This window comes from Siphateles boraxobius, unplaced genomic scaffold, assembly GCF_051911475.1.
Source record: "Siphateles boraxobius isolate OS27281-9 unplaced genomic scaffold, OSU_SipBor_1 26, whole genome shotgun sequence".
NCBI lineage: Eukaryota > Metazoa > Chordata > Actinopteri > Cypriniformes > Leuciscidae > Siphateles > Siphateles boraxobius.
In genome coordinates, this window is record NW_027508876.1 from 25440371 (window position 1) to 25457962 (window position 17592).

General features: G+C 41.5%; 1 protein-coding gene across 8 annotated transcripts in view; it reads left to right on the forward strand.

The window, feature by feature from the left end:
• Positions 1 to 16372: 16372 nt before the first annotated feature.
• pde1ca (phosphodiesterase 1C, calmodulin-dependent a) overlaps positions 16373 to 17592 on the forward strand; it is a 79914-nt gene continuing 78694 nt past the window's right edge. For 7 of the 8 annotated variants that reach the window (XR_013207332.1, XM_077245141.1, XM_077245142.1 and 4 more), the window contains exon 1: positions 16395 to 16494. Coding sequence is in view for 7 of the 8 variants with exons in the window: in XM_077245141.1 (XP_077101256.1) it covers positions 16410 to 16494 (85 nt within the window). In the remaining variant the exon portion in view is untranslated. Of the gene's footprint in view, positions 16495 to 17592 lie in introns of all 8 variants that reach the window. The other variant, XM_077245150.1, reaches the window with a different exon arrangement.

Genomic DNA, 17592 nt, shown 5'->3' on the forward strand with positions numbered 1-17592 from the left:
AATTCAGCCTTTTAAACTGTGTTTAACAAACTTCAGTATGGTAGTGTCTGACTGTTGTTCTGATTCAGTAATTCCAGGTCTAAAGCAGCTGCAGGGACACACTTCTCAGACGGACCAAACGGTCCACGGTCCTGCTGTTCCGTTAAAGATTTCATTAGCTCCTCCAGAAACACTGTGAAGGGCGATCTGTGTCATCAGCAGGATTTAGGGGAATCGGGAGGGATACACGAAGGAGAGGGAGCATTGGGATGGTCTCTAGAGACGTCTGTCAAAACAAACCAAACCAACAAATGTGATAATGAATCTACCCAACAAGCTCATGAACATATAGCCTATGGCAGCGCAGGTTCTCACAATTCTATCTGAATTAAGATTTTAATGTGTTCTTACTTTATACAGGTACAGTAGAGGTCCAAAAATGATGTCCAGCCTATAGGAAAATTGACATCCTCACCCTTTAATTCAAATGTTTTTAAAAATTTGTTCAAGATTTTGTAAGCATATGCATAGCTTTGCTTGGAGTCAATAGGTTTATTTGTAATAACGCAATGAAACATACCAATTTGTGCGGACATCATTTTTGGCTGTCATACAAAGAAATTGTGCACATGCAAAAACAACAGAGAACTAAAAAAAAAAGTAAATGAATATGTTGTTGTCAATTTTTGTTCCTGTGAGCTTTTAGGTTATTTCTTCTTTTCATAAAACCTGTACAGTAGCTGTAGTTTTTCCTTTCTTGCTAAATCATTTTGTCACATAAATACCTTAACCAAGTTTAATGTTTTGCTCTTCCCTCATATAAAAAATAACAAAAAAAAAATATATATATATATTTTTCTCATACTTGATGGTTTAATCAAACTTGAATAGTCATTAAAACAAATATGCCCCCTAGGGACATCACTTTTGGCCACAATGTGTCAACTTTTAAGTTACTTTGGGATTTTTCATTTTTTTGCAAGACACTAAAAAAGTGGCTGAGAATTGCAACTGCAATACTTTTTTATTAGCTGACTCAACATTCTGTTGACAAATATTTTATATAATGACAGCTGAACTGTCTGTTGCCCTGAGCAACTGATTTTCTATAGAGCTAGTTTCATGTATTTTGTACCGCTCTGTGGTTACTTTCTTCTCACATAATATAACAATTTTAATATTACATAATATGAATAATATGTCAATTTTTTTTATAGCCACATAAGAATCATTATAATGAACAGTCAGTTGGTCTGAATGGATTATTACTTAATTGCATGTATTTTGTGTACAAAACACATTTTGGGAAGAAAAAAAGTCATGGTTTATTATGCGACAATAACCATGCCTCACAAATAAATATATTGTTGTGGGGCTGAAAGAACGATAATTACATTTATATCTTATAAAACATAATGTTAAAGCAAGTTAAACACTGTAAAGAGTGTTTATCATTCTGGTCACCAAAGGACTGATAAATTCATCTGTCTTTTTTACTTTATTCTACGTCATGTTCATTGCAGATATATTGTGATTGTAACTGGCTCAGAGTGAACTTTGAGAGAGTTTGTGCCCAGATGGGTTTAATAACCTCAGGCACCGTACATGTTCTGTGCCTTTTGTGGTTAATTCATGCACTCACTGTATGCATGAATTAGTCTGTATGAATCGGTAATGTGACATTACAGTTAAGAGGTCAAGCTTTTGGGGCAGAGAAAAGAGAATTCACTGCTAAAGCCTGTGGTCAGTGGCACGTATGAATGCTGTTTTCAAAACCAGCTTAACTGTTGCTAGCCACCAACTAAAAGAAAAAGCCATCAAGGTCAACTGCTTCTAGCCAAAGTCATAAGTCAAATTAGTGGGAAGGAAGAAGGTAAAAGGTTAAAGCAGCCTTAAGTAGACATTGTCTGAATTTGGAACAGCAAACTTCATTAGAAATGATAGAAAATCGCTGTATTTAGCCTTAATCATTAATTAAAGCTGATGAACGTCTTTTAAATGACATACCACATTATATAAATAAAGCTATGAAAGGTTAAATTAAACATTTGTTGAAGAGCACAGTTGTGTTCCAAAAGTAAAATCCCATTCAATTTCTCCTTTCGGAAACTGATTTAGTTTTAACCAGGTATGCTATGAACATGTAGAAAATACTGCACATATGTATTACAGTTTGAACAGATACAATAGAAACGGCTACTTCTAACTAGGGGTTTTGCACGGCACCGTACCTAGATCATTTTGTGAGCAAAAGTTTGTACATCGACGGCCATATAAAAAGAACCAGTGTATTCTGGCAAAAATAAAACTTTCTGCAAGCTATATACATAGCAAATATAACCTATTAATATTAAAGTAGGCCTAGACACATTCTAGACATTTCAGCATTGGCTGACAAGGAACAGAAGAGCTCAATGAAGCTTTATTCGTGTTTGACATGCAGTGGCCTTAATAATGATGAGCGTTTCTGAGCAACTTCTTCCTCTGCGTGATACAAGGGCTAATTGCTAGGGATGAGGCTTTAATTATCACAGTCCTTGATGAACAACTCGTTTTCTTGTTTAACTCTCAGCCATGAGACCAGAGTTAATTGCAGTGTTCAAGAGGGGCAAAGTAATCAGAGAAGCATTATAACTAAGTTCTGGTGTCAGATATAATAACACAAAAGAAAGCTGTCTGCTTCAGAACGCACTTTACTGAGAAAAGAAGCTGCATGTTTTGAGTTCACATCATTTCGAATCACATGTGTACCCTTTCGTAGTCACTCCGAGTTACGTCGGATGACGACGAATGGGGGTTTCACTTAGAACACCTATCGACTTCGAGTATTACAAAACAAGGCAATGGCGATGAAATGCCAAGGGTCTGTGGAATTTGCATAGCGTATCTCCGCCCCACCGCGTGGGTATAAAGGAGAGACGCCGGCAAAGGCAGATCATGTTTTCGCTTCGGAGCCAAGAGTATTTCTTCACTCCACAGCCATCTCTGACTTCGCTCTACGAGACGAGCTTCTCACTCCGGTGTTGGTGTGACGGCGATCTGCAGCGAGCTAACAGTGCTGATCTGTGCAGTGATCTGGCAGTGTGTGTGTGTCTCCCTGTGCGCTTCAACATCGCAGAGTTTTTTCTCCTCTCATAAAAGAGCTCGCACTTTTTAAAGACGGCTCACCCGTGCATTTCTGGTTGCAGCGGACTGGTATCGGACTCTGATGGGCATGAGCGCTGTCTAGTGTGTTTGGGCTTTGATCATGCTTGAACAGCGCTCGTGGATGACTCATGTTCTCTCTGGGAACGTGATCATCGCGTCATATATAGGTCGAGACTCGGTGAACTCGCAAGAGTGAGAGTCCCCTCATCCACCACCCGATCTTCGGTTGGTGGCCAGGGTGACCTGAGGGTGTTGGTCTGGAACAAGGCGCCGACTCTGTGTCCACGCCCCAGCCCCCCCTCTTTAATGACGGTGCCCGCTAGCGAACTGATGATTCCACGAGTCTGTGTCATGCAGCTGTGCCTGAGTTTGATCCGGAGATGACAGCCATGCTTTCCCGGGACGATTGGTTTTGAGTAAGGCCGCTGACGCGTCCACGGCAAACCCCAATATCTTTCCTCCCGGACGTGCAAGATGAGATCACGGGTCCTCTCGTCGGTCTCATCCGCCTTTCCTCCCCTCAGGGGCCGCTGCCCATCGGTACACTGGGGTCCCACCGGTTGAACGCTCTGTTGCCCTGCTACTATGTCCTCAGAGTGCTTCCCGGCGCAATCCTAGGCACCCGTCCATAGCCTGTAGTTCTTTTCGTCTACACTAATCTGTGGCGAAATCCTATAGTGCCACAGGACAGGCAGCTGCCTCACTGCATCCCATGACCGTTCTGCTGGTCTACCTGACCCAGATGCTCATGGACATGCAGGAGGGCGGGACTGACCCGAGGCACTTCAGTGAGCTGCGCGATGCCACTTATCTTGCTCCCCGAGCGACGAAAGTGGCCGTACGCTCTCGGAGTCAGGTGATGTTCACCAGTCTGGGGCTGACCGTTCTGATGTGCACGATGTCGGGCGGACCCGTCTGCTCGACACCCCCATCTCCCAGGTCGGCCTCTTCGGCGGTGTGGTTGAGTGCTTCTGCCCAACAGTTCTCAACTGCCCGACGGCAGTTCTTATTCTGCCCGACGGCCCCGCCGTCCGCTCAGATCCCTCAGTCTGCCCACTGCCGAAGTGCTCCCTCCCACGGTTCCAACCCTGCCCGTTCACCCGGGCCTGGCTCTGGAAGACCGTAGGGGGGATGCCACAGCCCTCTCCAGCCCCGCCCGCTAAACGGCGGTTAAGCGGCACTTTTGAGATGGGCTGCTCAGAGATGAGACTCAGTTCTTTCCAGGAGCTGGTAGCAGGGCCACTCCTTTCCCCGCTGGAGGGCTGGGGAAGAATCCTTATTCAGAAAGAACTGACTCTCTCGTCTCTGAGCATACAGAGTTCTCGGACGACACAGAGCGCCGCCCACAAGCCGTGCTCTCCTCGTCCCCCTCTGTCCCAGAGGCGGTTGACACGGCGTGCCGTCCACGGACCGCTTCGCCCCTGTCCCCTTCTGTCGCCAGACCCCTGTCGCCTCCTCTGTCAGGGTGCGGTTATGACCTTGCCCCCACACCGGGCCGCTATACCGTCCACGTCTGGGCCGGTCATTCCGCTCAGCTGCACCACCGGGGGGACGTCTGTGGTTCTTGACGCCGCTGGCACAGTTGGGAGCCTGCCTAGAGCTTCCCTATCTGTTCCGCTGGGTCGTGCGAACCATCGGCTCGGCTATGCGATTCAGTTCGCACGGTCTCCTCCCAGCTTCAGGGGAGTACCCTCCACTTTGGTCGGTGGCTATGCCTCTATCATGAGAGCGGAGGTTGCTACCCTCCTGGCGAAGGGTGCGATTGAGACTGTCACTCCAGCCGAAATGAGGTCCGGGTTTACAGCCCCTACCTCATTGTCCCGGAGAAGTCTGGTGGGTTACGGCCAATCCTGGACCTTCGCATCTGAACCGCTCCCTTCACAGGCTACCGTTCAAGATGCTCCTGGCCAAACGCATTTCTGGATGTGTGTGGCCACAGGATTGGTTTGCAGCGATCGACCTGAAGGACGCCTACCTCTTAGGTCTCTGTTCTACTTCGACTCAGACCATACCTACAGTTTGCTGTCAGGGCGAGCGCATATCAGTAAGCTGTTCTCCCATTCAGGCTAGCCCTGTCTCCTCGCGCCTTCACAAAGGTTCTTGAGGCAGCCCTTGTTCCTCCATGGGAACACGGGGTTCCATCCTGAACTATCCCGGTGACTGGCTGTCTTAAGCTCACTCCTGAGACCAGGTTTGCGAATACAGGGACCCAGTGCTTCGGCACCTAGCTCGTCTGGGCCTTCGGGTCAACTGGGAAAGGAGTAAACTTTGCCCCGTGCAGAGGAGCTTTTTTCTCGGTATGGACTTTATCGCCTTCTCCACTCAGCCATTGCTGACTTGCCTGAGACTATCAAGCGCAAGAGTGCGGTTCTACTGAAGCCTGGGGCATATGGCATCTGCAGCCGCGCTACGCCGCTCAGATTGCTTCATATGAGACCGGTCCGAGTACCAGTTACTCCGACCTGCCGTCAGTCCTTACCCCGTGGTCGAACCTCAGCTTTCTACGGGCCTGAGTGCCCCTGGAACGAGCTTCCCGGCATGCTGTTGTCTCAACAGAGGCCTCCACGGGCTGGGGCGCCATGCGCAATGGACATGCTGTCAGAGCAGAATGGCATGTCTATTGCCTCGAGTTGCTGGCAGTACGCCCTGCCCTGCACCGCTTCCGGGCGTTGTTCTGGGGTCAACACATACTAGTCCGATCAGACAATTCCGCCACAGTAGTGTACATCAACCGTCAGGGTGGTCTACCCTCCCGCCGTATGTCGCAACTCGCACGCCACCTCCTCTTATGGAGTCAGAAGCACCTGAGGTCCCTTCGTGCTATCTACATTCCGGGAGATCGGAACTTTGCAGCCGACGAGCTGTCATGGTTTTGGCCCATCTCCGGCGAATTTGTGACTCCATCCCCAGTCGGTCCAGCTGGTTTGGGACCAGTCCAGTACGCGCTCTCCGTGCTTACGTAGACAGGACTCAGTGTTTCAGGACCTCAGACCAGCTCTTTTTCTGTTTTGGTGGGAGACTGAAGGGAAAGGCTCTCTCAAAGCAGAGGTTGTCCCACTGGATAGTGGACGCCATTGCTTTTAGCTTACCAACAGCAAGGCCGACCGTGCCCCCTTGGTGTGACAGCCCACTCCACCCGGAGTGTGGCTTCCTCTTGGGCTGTAGCGCATGGCGCCTCGCTAACAGACATCTGTAGAGCTACAGGCTGGGCGACACCCAACACATTCGCCAGATTTTATAATCTCCGAGTGGAGCCTGTGTCCTCTCGTGTACTCGCTTCAGTCAGCTAGTACTGGACCCGCTCAGGTGTCTTCGCTTGCTCGCCATTCCACTCCACAGACTGGATACGTGCCATATTCCTCAGGTGAGCTTTCCTCTCTGAAGCCCTGAGTTCCTCTAGCACTGTTGACGCTGGCGCCAGTGTCTATTGCCTGTGCGTCGGCTAGGTGCCTCCGTGTGCATGGTTCCTCCCCTGAGTAACCCCCACATGTGTATTTCCACTGTAGGCCTCATTGAGCATGTGTCTTTCCCTCGGCAAGCCACCTTGCCACTCCTGGAGTTGAAAGTTGCCACCCCTCGGGCTGGTCACTCCAGCGTTCCTCCATATGAAGCCCTCCGGTCATATGTGTGTTCTTAAGTCCTCCCTACGGGTAGGCATGCTGCGGCATAGTTCCTCTGAGATATGCTTCTCAGTGTACCTTGGTATTCCTGTGTTAAGTAGGACTCCTTCGTCCGTGCCAGTATCACGACAGGGGGATCAGACTTTCGCAGGGCACTGGAAGACAGCTGTGAAGGTGGCGTGATTTCACAGGGACCCCCATTCGTCGTCATCCGACGTAACTCGGAGTGACTACGAAAGGGAACGTCTCGGTTACGTATGTAAGTAGGGAACGGAGACGTTACGTCTCCCTGCCACTTCCGCTGTACCGCTGGGTAGACGCCTGAGTTCATTCTCGGCTCCTCAGCGAAGACATGATCTGCCTTTGCCGGCGTCTTTTCTTTATACCCACGCGGTGGGGCTGAGATACGCTATGCAAATTCTGCAGACCCATGGCATTTCATCGCCATTGGCTCGTTTTGTAATACTCGAAGTCGATAGGTGTTCTAAGCGAAACCCCCATTCGTCGTCATCCGACGTAACGTCTCCGTTCCCTACTCAGGCAACGACGGTTACATACGTAACCGAGACGTTTTCTGCAGAACTGTCTTATTGATTCCAGAAACTGAAAATGTTTTTTATTGCTTGGCAAATGTTGACCATTAATAGCTTGCTTTAAGATTAGTTGAAAACAACATGCATTCAAGGTATACATTTACCATGTTCTATCAGTTGAGGTACTTATAGAAACAACACTTTTGGTATATCTATATAATGAGTTACACAAACTTAATTTGATACTGAGTTGTCGTAGACATTGTCTGGCAAAGTTAGCGAAGTGCATCTCAACTTATTTTGCTGCAGGAATGAATTTAAATACAAAAATGTATACAAAAGTAAACAAAAATGTCTTTAAAATTAAACACTGAAAGCAAATATTGCTGGTTTTTGAGGATGTGTGCATGTCACGTGATTAGTGTGTTACCACCTGACTAATTTGGCAAGCTTCTACCAGGTGACACATGAATGTGTGCCAAAATATTGTGTGAGTCAACAACTAAACATGTGGAAACTAAAGCATTTTCTACGTCCTTTTATAAGCCAGTAATATTAATGTAGCCACAGTTACAGTGCTGCATTGTGCCCAGAGTTGGGCAACATAGCTTCATGGGATAGTGAAGTGTCCATGTCCGCACTTCAGAATCTCGTCGGAAGAAGTAGGTCATCAGGTACTTTTTGCTTATAGAAGTATAGTGTGAATTCAGATATACTTCTTTTGTCTATATAGTAGGGAAGTATGTGATTTCAGATGCAGCCTATGAACTGTGGTTTCATTGCCTACAGAGTCGTTCATTTCCAGGGTAGAAAAGTCATTGCACATTTTCTCTCAAGTCAAGCTCCACAATCTTTGCATGTGTTCACTTTCAAATTCCTCTGTATCATCAACAACAGATGACTGTTAAAAGTTACATTTTTAAGGTTAGTTCAGACTAAAGACGGCTGGGGAGACAGCTAGGTGTTCTCATTTATGCTTTTAAGAGCCCACGAAAAAGAATTAGCAACTGGTAAAACATTTACTGTGAAATGCTGAACAACTACGTAATATAATAAAAAAATCACAAATTTAATCTTAATTAGATGTTGCATTTAATGTTAGTTTCTGAAAGTCTGTAAACATCCCATTGTAGTTTCAACACTGCGGGGGCTTTCAGGTAGGTTCATCAAATATCATTATTCCAACATGACATTAAGGCAGCATTAATTGTATGCGGGAGTCAGAAAGATATTTAAATGAAGCATTCAAATCTGCATGATTTGAGATGTGGAGGTGTCTGAGAGTGCTGAGGTGGGCAGGATAGACCCACGGATGCACTCTTCTCATTACCTGCAGTCAAGCCAGATAGATAGTGTGCCTGAACCTAACACGAGGCTTTTAGCGGCTCAATCATACAAACTCTCGAACAAGACATCTGATGCCACAAGCGCAGCCGAGTGTGTCAGAAGCTGTAACAGAAGTGTATTGGTTTATCAGGCCTGTCGTTGGAGCGATAGTGTTTCTTACAAGTGTTTGCTGCTCTCACTGGGTTGAGCGAGTAATCGGAGCTAAACCGATGGAGCGTAAAGCATCTTATTCTCTCTCTCCACATCGGAATAGGGCCTAGGAGCTCCTCAAACATTCATGAGTATGATAGAAAACTCCTCAGGCTCCTTTTTGTGATCTTAAATGAAAACAGCGGATTGTTTTACATGTGACTTTTGTATTGCACTTACAGGTGATTTAGCCATTCAAAGTTCAGACAGCTGTGATACTCCCAGAGGAGAATGTGTTGCTCAGAGTTTGCACCAGAGACTCTTTGGACTTCTCACTTGCTTCCTTTAAAGGGGACCTATTATGCCCCTTTTTACAAGACTCAGGGTGTCCCCAGAATGTGTCTGTGAAGTTTCAGCTCAAAAAAACAACCGAGATCATTTATCATACCATGTTGTAAATGGTCATTTTTGAGTGTTAGGAAAAACATGCTGTTTTTGTGTATGTACTGTATCTTTAAATGCAAATGAGCTGCTGCTCCACCCCGCTTTCCAGAGGAGGCGGAGCCTGTAAAGCTCCTGCCTTGAATACTCTGTCAGAAATGGACAAAACATCAGTTTGGTTTGGATTATCATCTCTATAGTGGTCACGCTCACGTGACATTGCAATTGTTCATCATGAAAGTTTATTATCTTCCTGCGTTTTAAAGCCATATCAATCTAAACATCAGATATATATGGTTTTCTGAGCGCACACGTCCAAAGCGCCCGGTGAGTATTAAACAAAGTTCTCTTTCACATCTTATTGTGCTTAAACTCTCAAATACACACAAGGTTATGTCAAAAACACACAAAGTTCATTTAAACACAGTCGGTTTTGTCTTTGAACGTAAACGTGTATATTAGATCTGCATGTGTATATTAGATCAATGTAGTAATGTGGAAAGCAGTGTAATATACAGTATACCGCAATGCTGTTAATATGAATCAAACAACAAAAGAAAAACAGAAAATCACTCACTGCTCTTGATTGAATAACTTTAGTAGCTTTAATAAAAATACATAAAAACATGGAGATAAACATGGCGGCTGTGTACAGCTCACTCATGGCGGGGTCTATACTAATAAAAGAGTCCATCAGCAGGCGTGGGCGGGGCCTGTCAGCAGTAGTGGGCGGGGCCTGTGCAACGTGACGTCATATTGCTAGAATCTGCAAACGGCTTGTTCTAAGACACTGCTTACGATTTATGGGGATTTAACCAAAAAAATGGGTGTATTTTTATCATTATAGGGTGATTGTGTACACACTGCCGACACACATTTATGTTTAAACACCACGTAAAACATTTATTTTGCATTATAGTTCCCCTTTAATTAGCAGCTTTATCAGATGTTTCTCCAACATTTGATTCAGAGAAATACAAATTGACAAAAATAAGACAGTTGACATAGCACAATAAGAATATAGAGCTATGACATTGATGTGGTTATATACATCAGATCATTTGGAAGCGTTTGATGAGAAATGCTTAATTTCATATTGAGATCAGATTTTTCATTGCAGACTCAAATCTGAGAACAATGTGAGCCATTATTGAGATCCCCTGCTACTCAGCCCTATTGACTTCAAGGCCCAACATTGTCCCAGAAAATATTTAAAGCCCTCACTAAAATATTTCTGTTGTGTACTTCTGTGGCATGATAAATATAATTTTGTTTTTCTAGAACAGAAACTAGGGAAAACTACTGTCAAAAAATTAAAAACAATTAAATGCAAATAATTTCTTGATTCATGAAGTTTAAGAGAAATGCGTACGGTCTACAACAAAAAAAATTTTGACGGGAAAAGTTAAAGTACAAAAAGGTGATGTTTAAGGTGATTGTTAAAATAATAATAAATAACTTATGTTAAAATATGTTAAAAATGTTTTGCATTTATTATTATTATTTTAATGATATATTAAATATATAATCAATATTTGTATTAAAAAAAACTTCAAGATATTTTAATTAATTTTTCAAGTCCCCTTAACAGTGATGTCTAAGGCGATGACTAAAATAATAATAAACTTAATTAAAATCCTAAAAATATGTATAACATGTAAAACACATTACACATTTTTTAAGCATTTTAATTAAGTTATTTATTTGAATTATTTGAACTATATATTAAATATATATTTAATATTTTTATTTTAAAAACATTAAAACCTAGTTAATAACCACGGCCCTCATTGCTTTATAAGAGAAACAGTTTAACCAGCCACACAAGCTCTGAACAGCTGTAAATGTGCTAAATGTTTCATGCATGTAGTGAAACCACAAAAGGCACTTTTTTAACCTGTGAGCTGTGTGTGGTTGCCATGGAAACCTGTGAGTTGAGAGTCCTGGGTGGGGTTTTGTGGACTATGGTCTTTTCAGAATCAGATAAACCAAGTTTTTATCTTGCTACACCCACTCAGAGTCAGAGATGGAGAAGTAAACCTGCTTCATTCTGCTCTCAACGTCCTTGAGTTTTATATTTTTCTCTTTGGCATGCTGTCAGAGCGCCAGTCTGGGCTGACCCTGGGTTTTTATTTCACTTGTTGCATTGTTTGAGTGAATTTGTGACTGGCCATGAACTGAATATGCAGCACTTCTGTAGAAAAACACCATTGCTTTCTATATAGCCATGTAAGGTATAGCCATCTGTTGGTATGATGATTTTTTGCCTTGAATATTACAACCACATTTTGAGATCACCATAGATAACCTTAAAAACTAAAAATGTCTAATGTCCAAACCCGTAAGACATTTGTTCATCTTCAGAACACAAATTGAGATCTTTTTGATGAAATCTGAGAGTTTTCTGTCCCTCCATTGACAGCTACGCAACTACCACTTTGATGCTTCAAAAAGTTTACAAAGAGATCGTAAAACTAATCCATATGAATCAAGCGGTTTAGTCCAAATTTTCTGAAGAAACTCGATCATTTTATATGATGAACAGATTGAATTTTGACTAATGTTCATGCGGGTGTTCTCTATAAAATGACCGTGATGGGAACTGTTACGGTTGAGGTATAACATCATAAAAGTAAATAGACAAGGTGCATTTTATTTCAACGCAAAACCAAAGCTTTTTAAGAAACCGAAGGAAATATATGCTGTTATTCTCAGAAATCTCTTCCCCTTTCAATTCAATACCATTTTTCCATGATATATATATATATATTTAAAAGAAATAAAACTGGTGTGACTTATTAGTGACTTATTAGTGTGGCTGTTGTCAACAAAAGAGAGGCTTTATGTTGCTATGACAACCATAAATATTAGTATTGTAATTTTACAGTTCTACTGTAAAATAAAATAATAATTATTATTAAGGTTATTATTATTAAAGTTGTCATGAAACGGAAGTTGTGATGTGTATTTTCTTCCCTATTGTGATGTACCAACCCATTCTCATCTCAGGGCGTCATATAAGGCCGTTTTGTCACGTCATTCGGCGTTTTCTGCCCACGCATATAGCAGCCTTTTGTAAAAATGTGTAAATCATTAAATACATTTTTTACAGTGGTGAAATGGCTTATCGAACTAGAAAACATGGGCGGGACTTTTGTCTTTTTGGACTTTTGCGGGATTTTTTGGCTTTTGTCCCATGGGAATTGGTTGGATCGTTGGATCATTGACGTTTGCTATTGCTGTGATATACGAGTAAGATGTAAGAATACTGTGGAAAGGAAGATTTTCAGTGAAAACCATTTACATGCCATACTATATATTAAAAACTTTGCGTGGGCCACTTCTGTGGAGTTTTTTTGTGATTTTTGCAACTTAATTTATAGAAAAGAGTAGCATTAACATTCTGCTAAACTTTTTGTTTGTGTTCTGCTGGGAATCTAGCATGGTGACTAAAGTTTAATTGTTACATTTTTGGATAAACTAACCCTTTAATGACCACAAAATAACTGCTTTCAACTATCTCTTTGTGACAATTTAAAATAAAGGAGTGGATCAATTGTCACACACGTGTGTAAATCTATAAATAGTGCAGGTGTGTAAACACTCATCAGGTGAAGAGCATTGTGAGAAAGAGAGAGAGCTACATGCAGAATCATCACTCTCAGAGTTGAATCTCAGCAGGTTTACAGAAGGTGTTTCTGGGTGTAATCACGCTGTACTTTGGTCTGTTTTCTCTGCAGGTGTGTGTGTGTGTGGGGGGTGGGACGGGTGGGGTTAGGGTTGTAAAAGGTACTCAAAAACACAACTGGATGGGAATGGTCCACTCAGCTTGTGTGTGTGAGATCACATTGCAGTCATGTGGGAGTGTTACGCATACATCCACTCAGCAATTCAGCAGGTGCTATATGTTTTAATACAGCGTGAATGGGTCAGAACTCTATAGGATTGAACTAATATGACAGTTTAATTATCACCATGAGCCAACCGCTGTATATGAACACAAGACACATGACACAACCCCTTCACCTCTCCTTTACGACAATATCCAGACAACACTCATTTTCACTTAAATGTGCTCATCTGATTTAGATCCCACACCTGCTGACACCATACAGAATCCTAGTGAAAACAGATCACAGCAATAAAACTCAAATATAAAGGACACATATTTTTGTGGTTGCTAAGTGACACCGAAATTGGCTCATAGCCTTCAGGTGAATGGTCTTCTCTCATATACCATGACAGAAATGTATTTGTTACGTTTTTATTTCACCTGTTGTGTTGGGGAACATGCTGTGGATGGAAACATTGTTATGTTTTAGTGTTTTTTTATTGTGGAGACCAATAATACCATGGAAACCACAGTTTCTGCCAAATAATAATTATTTTTATAAAACTGTTATGCAGTAAATTCATATGGGATCTCTATCCAAAAGTGTTAAAAGCTTTTAGAATCTATTATATAATATTATTTATTTTTTTTGCTTGTTCAATTTCTCTATGCAGTGGCTAATAACTAATTTACCAGTTTTAATATCTGGATTTTACAATCAGATCTACAACACCAAAAGCTACAGGGCAAATACTAGATCTCCAGATATTAGATGCATTTATGAAAGCAAATGTCCCTTGAAGATGTAATTTAAGACTTTAAAGAGAGAAACAGAGAGAATGGCTGATGCTTGAGTTTGTGTACGTGCGGTTTACAGATCGCGAAGTCTAATCAGTGAGTGAATTGAAGTGCCGCAAGGTTGTAACATAACACCAGTGAATGGTTGCATCACTCAAATGAACTCAAAGTCCTGTTTAAATGAGATGTTTGGAAAGATATAGTATAAAAATGTGTGCTTTTCGTACAATGCTATATCTAGTGTTATTTCGGCAGTAAGTGGAATAGAAACATATCAAGTAACCTACACAACACTAATTCTTGGCTTGCACATAAATGCACCGTCCTGTTGAATACTTCCTGTTACTGTGACTGTGGAGGAAACAGACATCCGTACTCTATAGGAGGCGAAAGTCACATTCAAATATCTGTGCCATTACACCAAATGAAATATGATTCAGGTAGCTAACCGATATTCAAAGTTTTCAAACTGGCTTGTTGCTCCGCTAAGATAGTTAGCCATTAAGAGAACACTATGGGACCTAAAGGGACACGATGAAGGAATAAAATATGAGATGGTGGAAAAATTATTTGCCAATGCTTTTTCCACACTGCCTTTCTGCTGGTATCTCGGGACGCTAGTCCCGAGCTAAATAGCGTTCGTCAGCTCCAGTTTGTATCCAGCCTCTAACGGAGACTTCAGATGCCCCAACGCCTGTGAAGAGACGACTCGACGCCTGTGAAGAGACGACTCAAAGCCGGCGATATGTTATGCCATAAATTAATACATGATTAACTGACTGTATTTTTCAATGTACATTTCCGAAATGCACTTTCTGTAAAGCTGCTTTGAGACAATGTGTATTGTGAAAAGCGCTATACAAATAAATTTGAATTGAATTGAATTGAATTGAATTTTGTGTTCTCTCACAAATGTTTTGCGTTAACCCGCGGAACTTTGCGTCCCCTTGAAAAAACGTTTGCGTTCCGGAGAGACACTTTGCGTTCCCTCGCAAAGAGCTCAATAGGCAATTGAGTGCGACTGTGTGCGTCGAGCGAACACAAATTTTCTTGGGGGAAGAAACTTTGCGAAAGAACGCAAAAGCATTGAACTATTATTTTGCCTCCCATCTCATATTGGCTGCATCCGAAAACTTAAAAATGCTGCCTACGAAGAACGCTTTCCAACTGAGGCATCATGGCACGTCCCAATCCAATGTTAGCTCAAGATACCTTCATCTGATCATTTTTTGAAGGCTGTATAGATTTATCTTTTGCTGCCTTTAATATCCCACAATCCTGTGTGTTCCATTTGATGACAGCAGTTGAGCTAGAAAAAGAAAGATGGCGTCTGAAAGTTGCGGTTGCTGGTCGGTTTTTGAGTAAATGTATGTTTTTGACCAACGTTTTCCGCTTCTGATGTGATTTTTTTAGTGAGAAACTACTACTGTAGTAATTAAATATTTGTTTATTTCTCACCAAAGCTCACTCTATTTTGCTGTAGATCGTTAAACTGTTACGCTGCCTCAGTCTGTCTGAAATCACTTTCGTGAGGTATCTTAGTGCACATACGCTGCCTGAAGAGGCATTGCCTATAAGGCAGCGAGGCAACAAGTCAGCTTCCTAAGTTGCTCGGATGCACACATTTTTTTTTCCATCAGCATGTTCCTTGAGGGGACATGTAGAAAACTGACTGTAGAAGAAGACAATTTACACTAATGCCTGTTATAGCTCCCCTAGTGGCAATGCTTCTTGAGTTGCACTATAATTCGCATTCTTAATAGTTTCAAAACACAATTCTCTGAGCTTTCAAGAATTGTCTTAGATGCTTACATCCGGGGAAAAAACAGTGTTATACTGACATTTTTCATAACATTTTCATCTGTGTTCCACAGGGGAAAAAAGTCATACAGGTTTGGAATGAATTATGACACATTTTTAATTTGATTAAATGAAAAATTAAGTAATTCAGAATGAATTGGATGGATTATGAGACTTTTTTTTGACACCACAACCTTTCTATAACCTTCTTTTAATCTCATCCAACCAGCAATTCTGAGAAAGTGTTTGAACATAATAAAAAGGTTGCCCTTTTGCAATAGCCCATGACACACATTCACCTGTACACACACACGCCCACACCCATACAGTAACCACACAGGCACAGGAATAAACATCAGCACGTATCACTGACTCAGATCAGTGAATGCATTATGCTTAGCGCTCAAGTAAATGGGCGAGTGAGTTTAACAGTGAATGAGAGAGAGAGAGCCTATAATCAAGCACAGTTAAGCAATGGGAAGGGTCACAGTGTGAGCGGCAGGGGAGAGCGAGAGAGAGAGAGAGAAACATCTCCCATCTGTGTGTTTATTCTCTTTACAGTGTAAGAAAGGCTGGCAACAGAGAAACAGGCCTGAATGATGAGCTCAAGAGGGATTTTTACAGATGGGATGCGGTCCCTGCAGGAGATGTGAACCCTGTGACTTCCTTTTAATGATCCTCTCTGATCTTTGACGTTCCCTGCTCAGAGTACGCTTTCCCACCTGAGGAGTCTGTTTCCAGAGTTTCTCTTCTCTCGCAGACGGACAGAGTAAACTGGAGAAGATGTCAGAGCTGAGCTCCAAAAAACAAGGATTTAAAAAATGCCGGAGTGCCACTTTCAGCATTGATGGCTACAGCTTCACTATTGGTAAGAACAGTTGATCAGGTATGTGTGGGTGGATGTTTGTGTGTGTGTGTGTGTGTGTGTGTGTGTGTGTGTGTGTGTGTGTTTCGACGGCCAGCACTGATTCTTTTCTGTGTGAGCGAGCATGGAGCTGCTACAAGTGCCTCTGGGCTTTTAAAACAGTAAATTATCCCGTTTAGTTTGAGAGAAGAAATTTTTTTGGTCCACATCACACAGATGTCAATCTCAACAGAACATGAGGGTTAACTTTGCATTGTTTATGTTTAAAGGTCCCAGAGATCTCAATGCTGCATATGAATTATACAAATTAGTCAATCAATAAAATACTAATTATTATATTTATTATAGTTGTTATATTATTATTATGATTAATCATTTCCTTCTTAATAATAATAAACAGAAATATAAATTAAGAATAGTAATGATTATTATTATTAAATCATAATAACGGTTATTGTTTTAAATTATTTTTTAATAAATATATATAAATAAATATAAAAAAATTAACAATTATTATTATTATTAATTATAAACAAGAATTTAAAACGGTTATTGTTTTAAATTATTTCTTAATATATATATATATAAATAAATATAAAAAAATTAACAATTATTATTATTATTTATTATAAACAAGAATCATCATCATTTTAAATTTATTATTAATAATGCTGTTATTTTAAATTCATTTAATATAAAATCCGCATAGAAATATAATATCGATGCTTTTTTTTTTTACCAAAAAGTTACGCATTTTCAGAACAATGACTGCTATCCAGTATAGTGTACAGTCGTGTCTGTTTTGGGTCAGTTTGATCAAAAACACATTGTAGAAATGCAATAAAAAAATACAATAGACCAATCAAAACCTTAGCTTGTGAAATCTATTTAATCATGTTTTATTTTTGGGGGTCTCTTACAGTAAACCCCAAACATTTTTAAATGGAGAACATTTGAAGCGTATAAGTAACATTAGGTATCAACCTGATATGTCAGTATTTAGTATTTGTATTTGAGCTATTAAAATGGGTCACGGTGTCTCTCAGATATGAGGGTATAGTTACAGTGGTGTTTTTTTTTATATGTGAAGGTTTCAGAAAA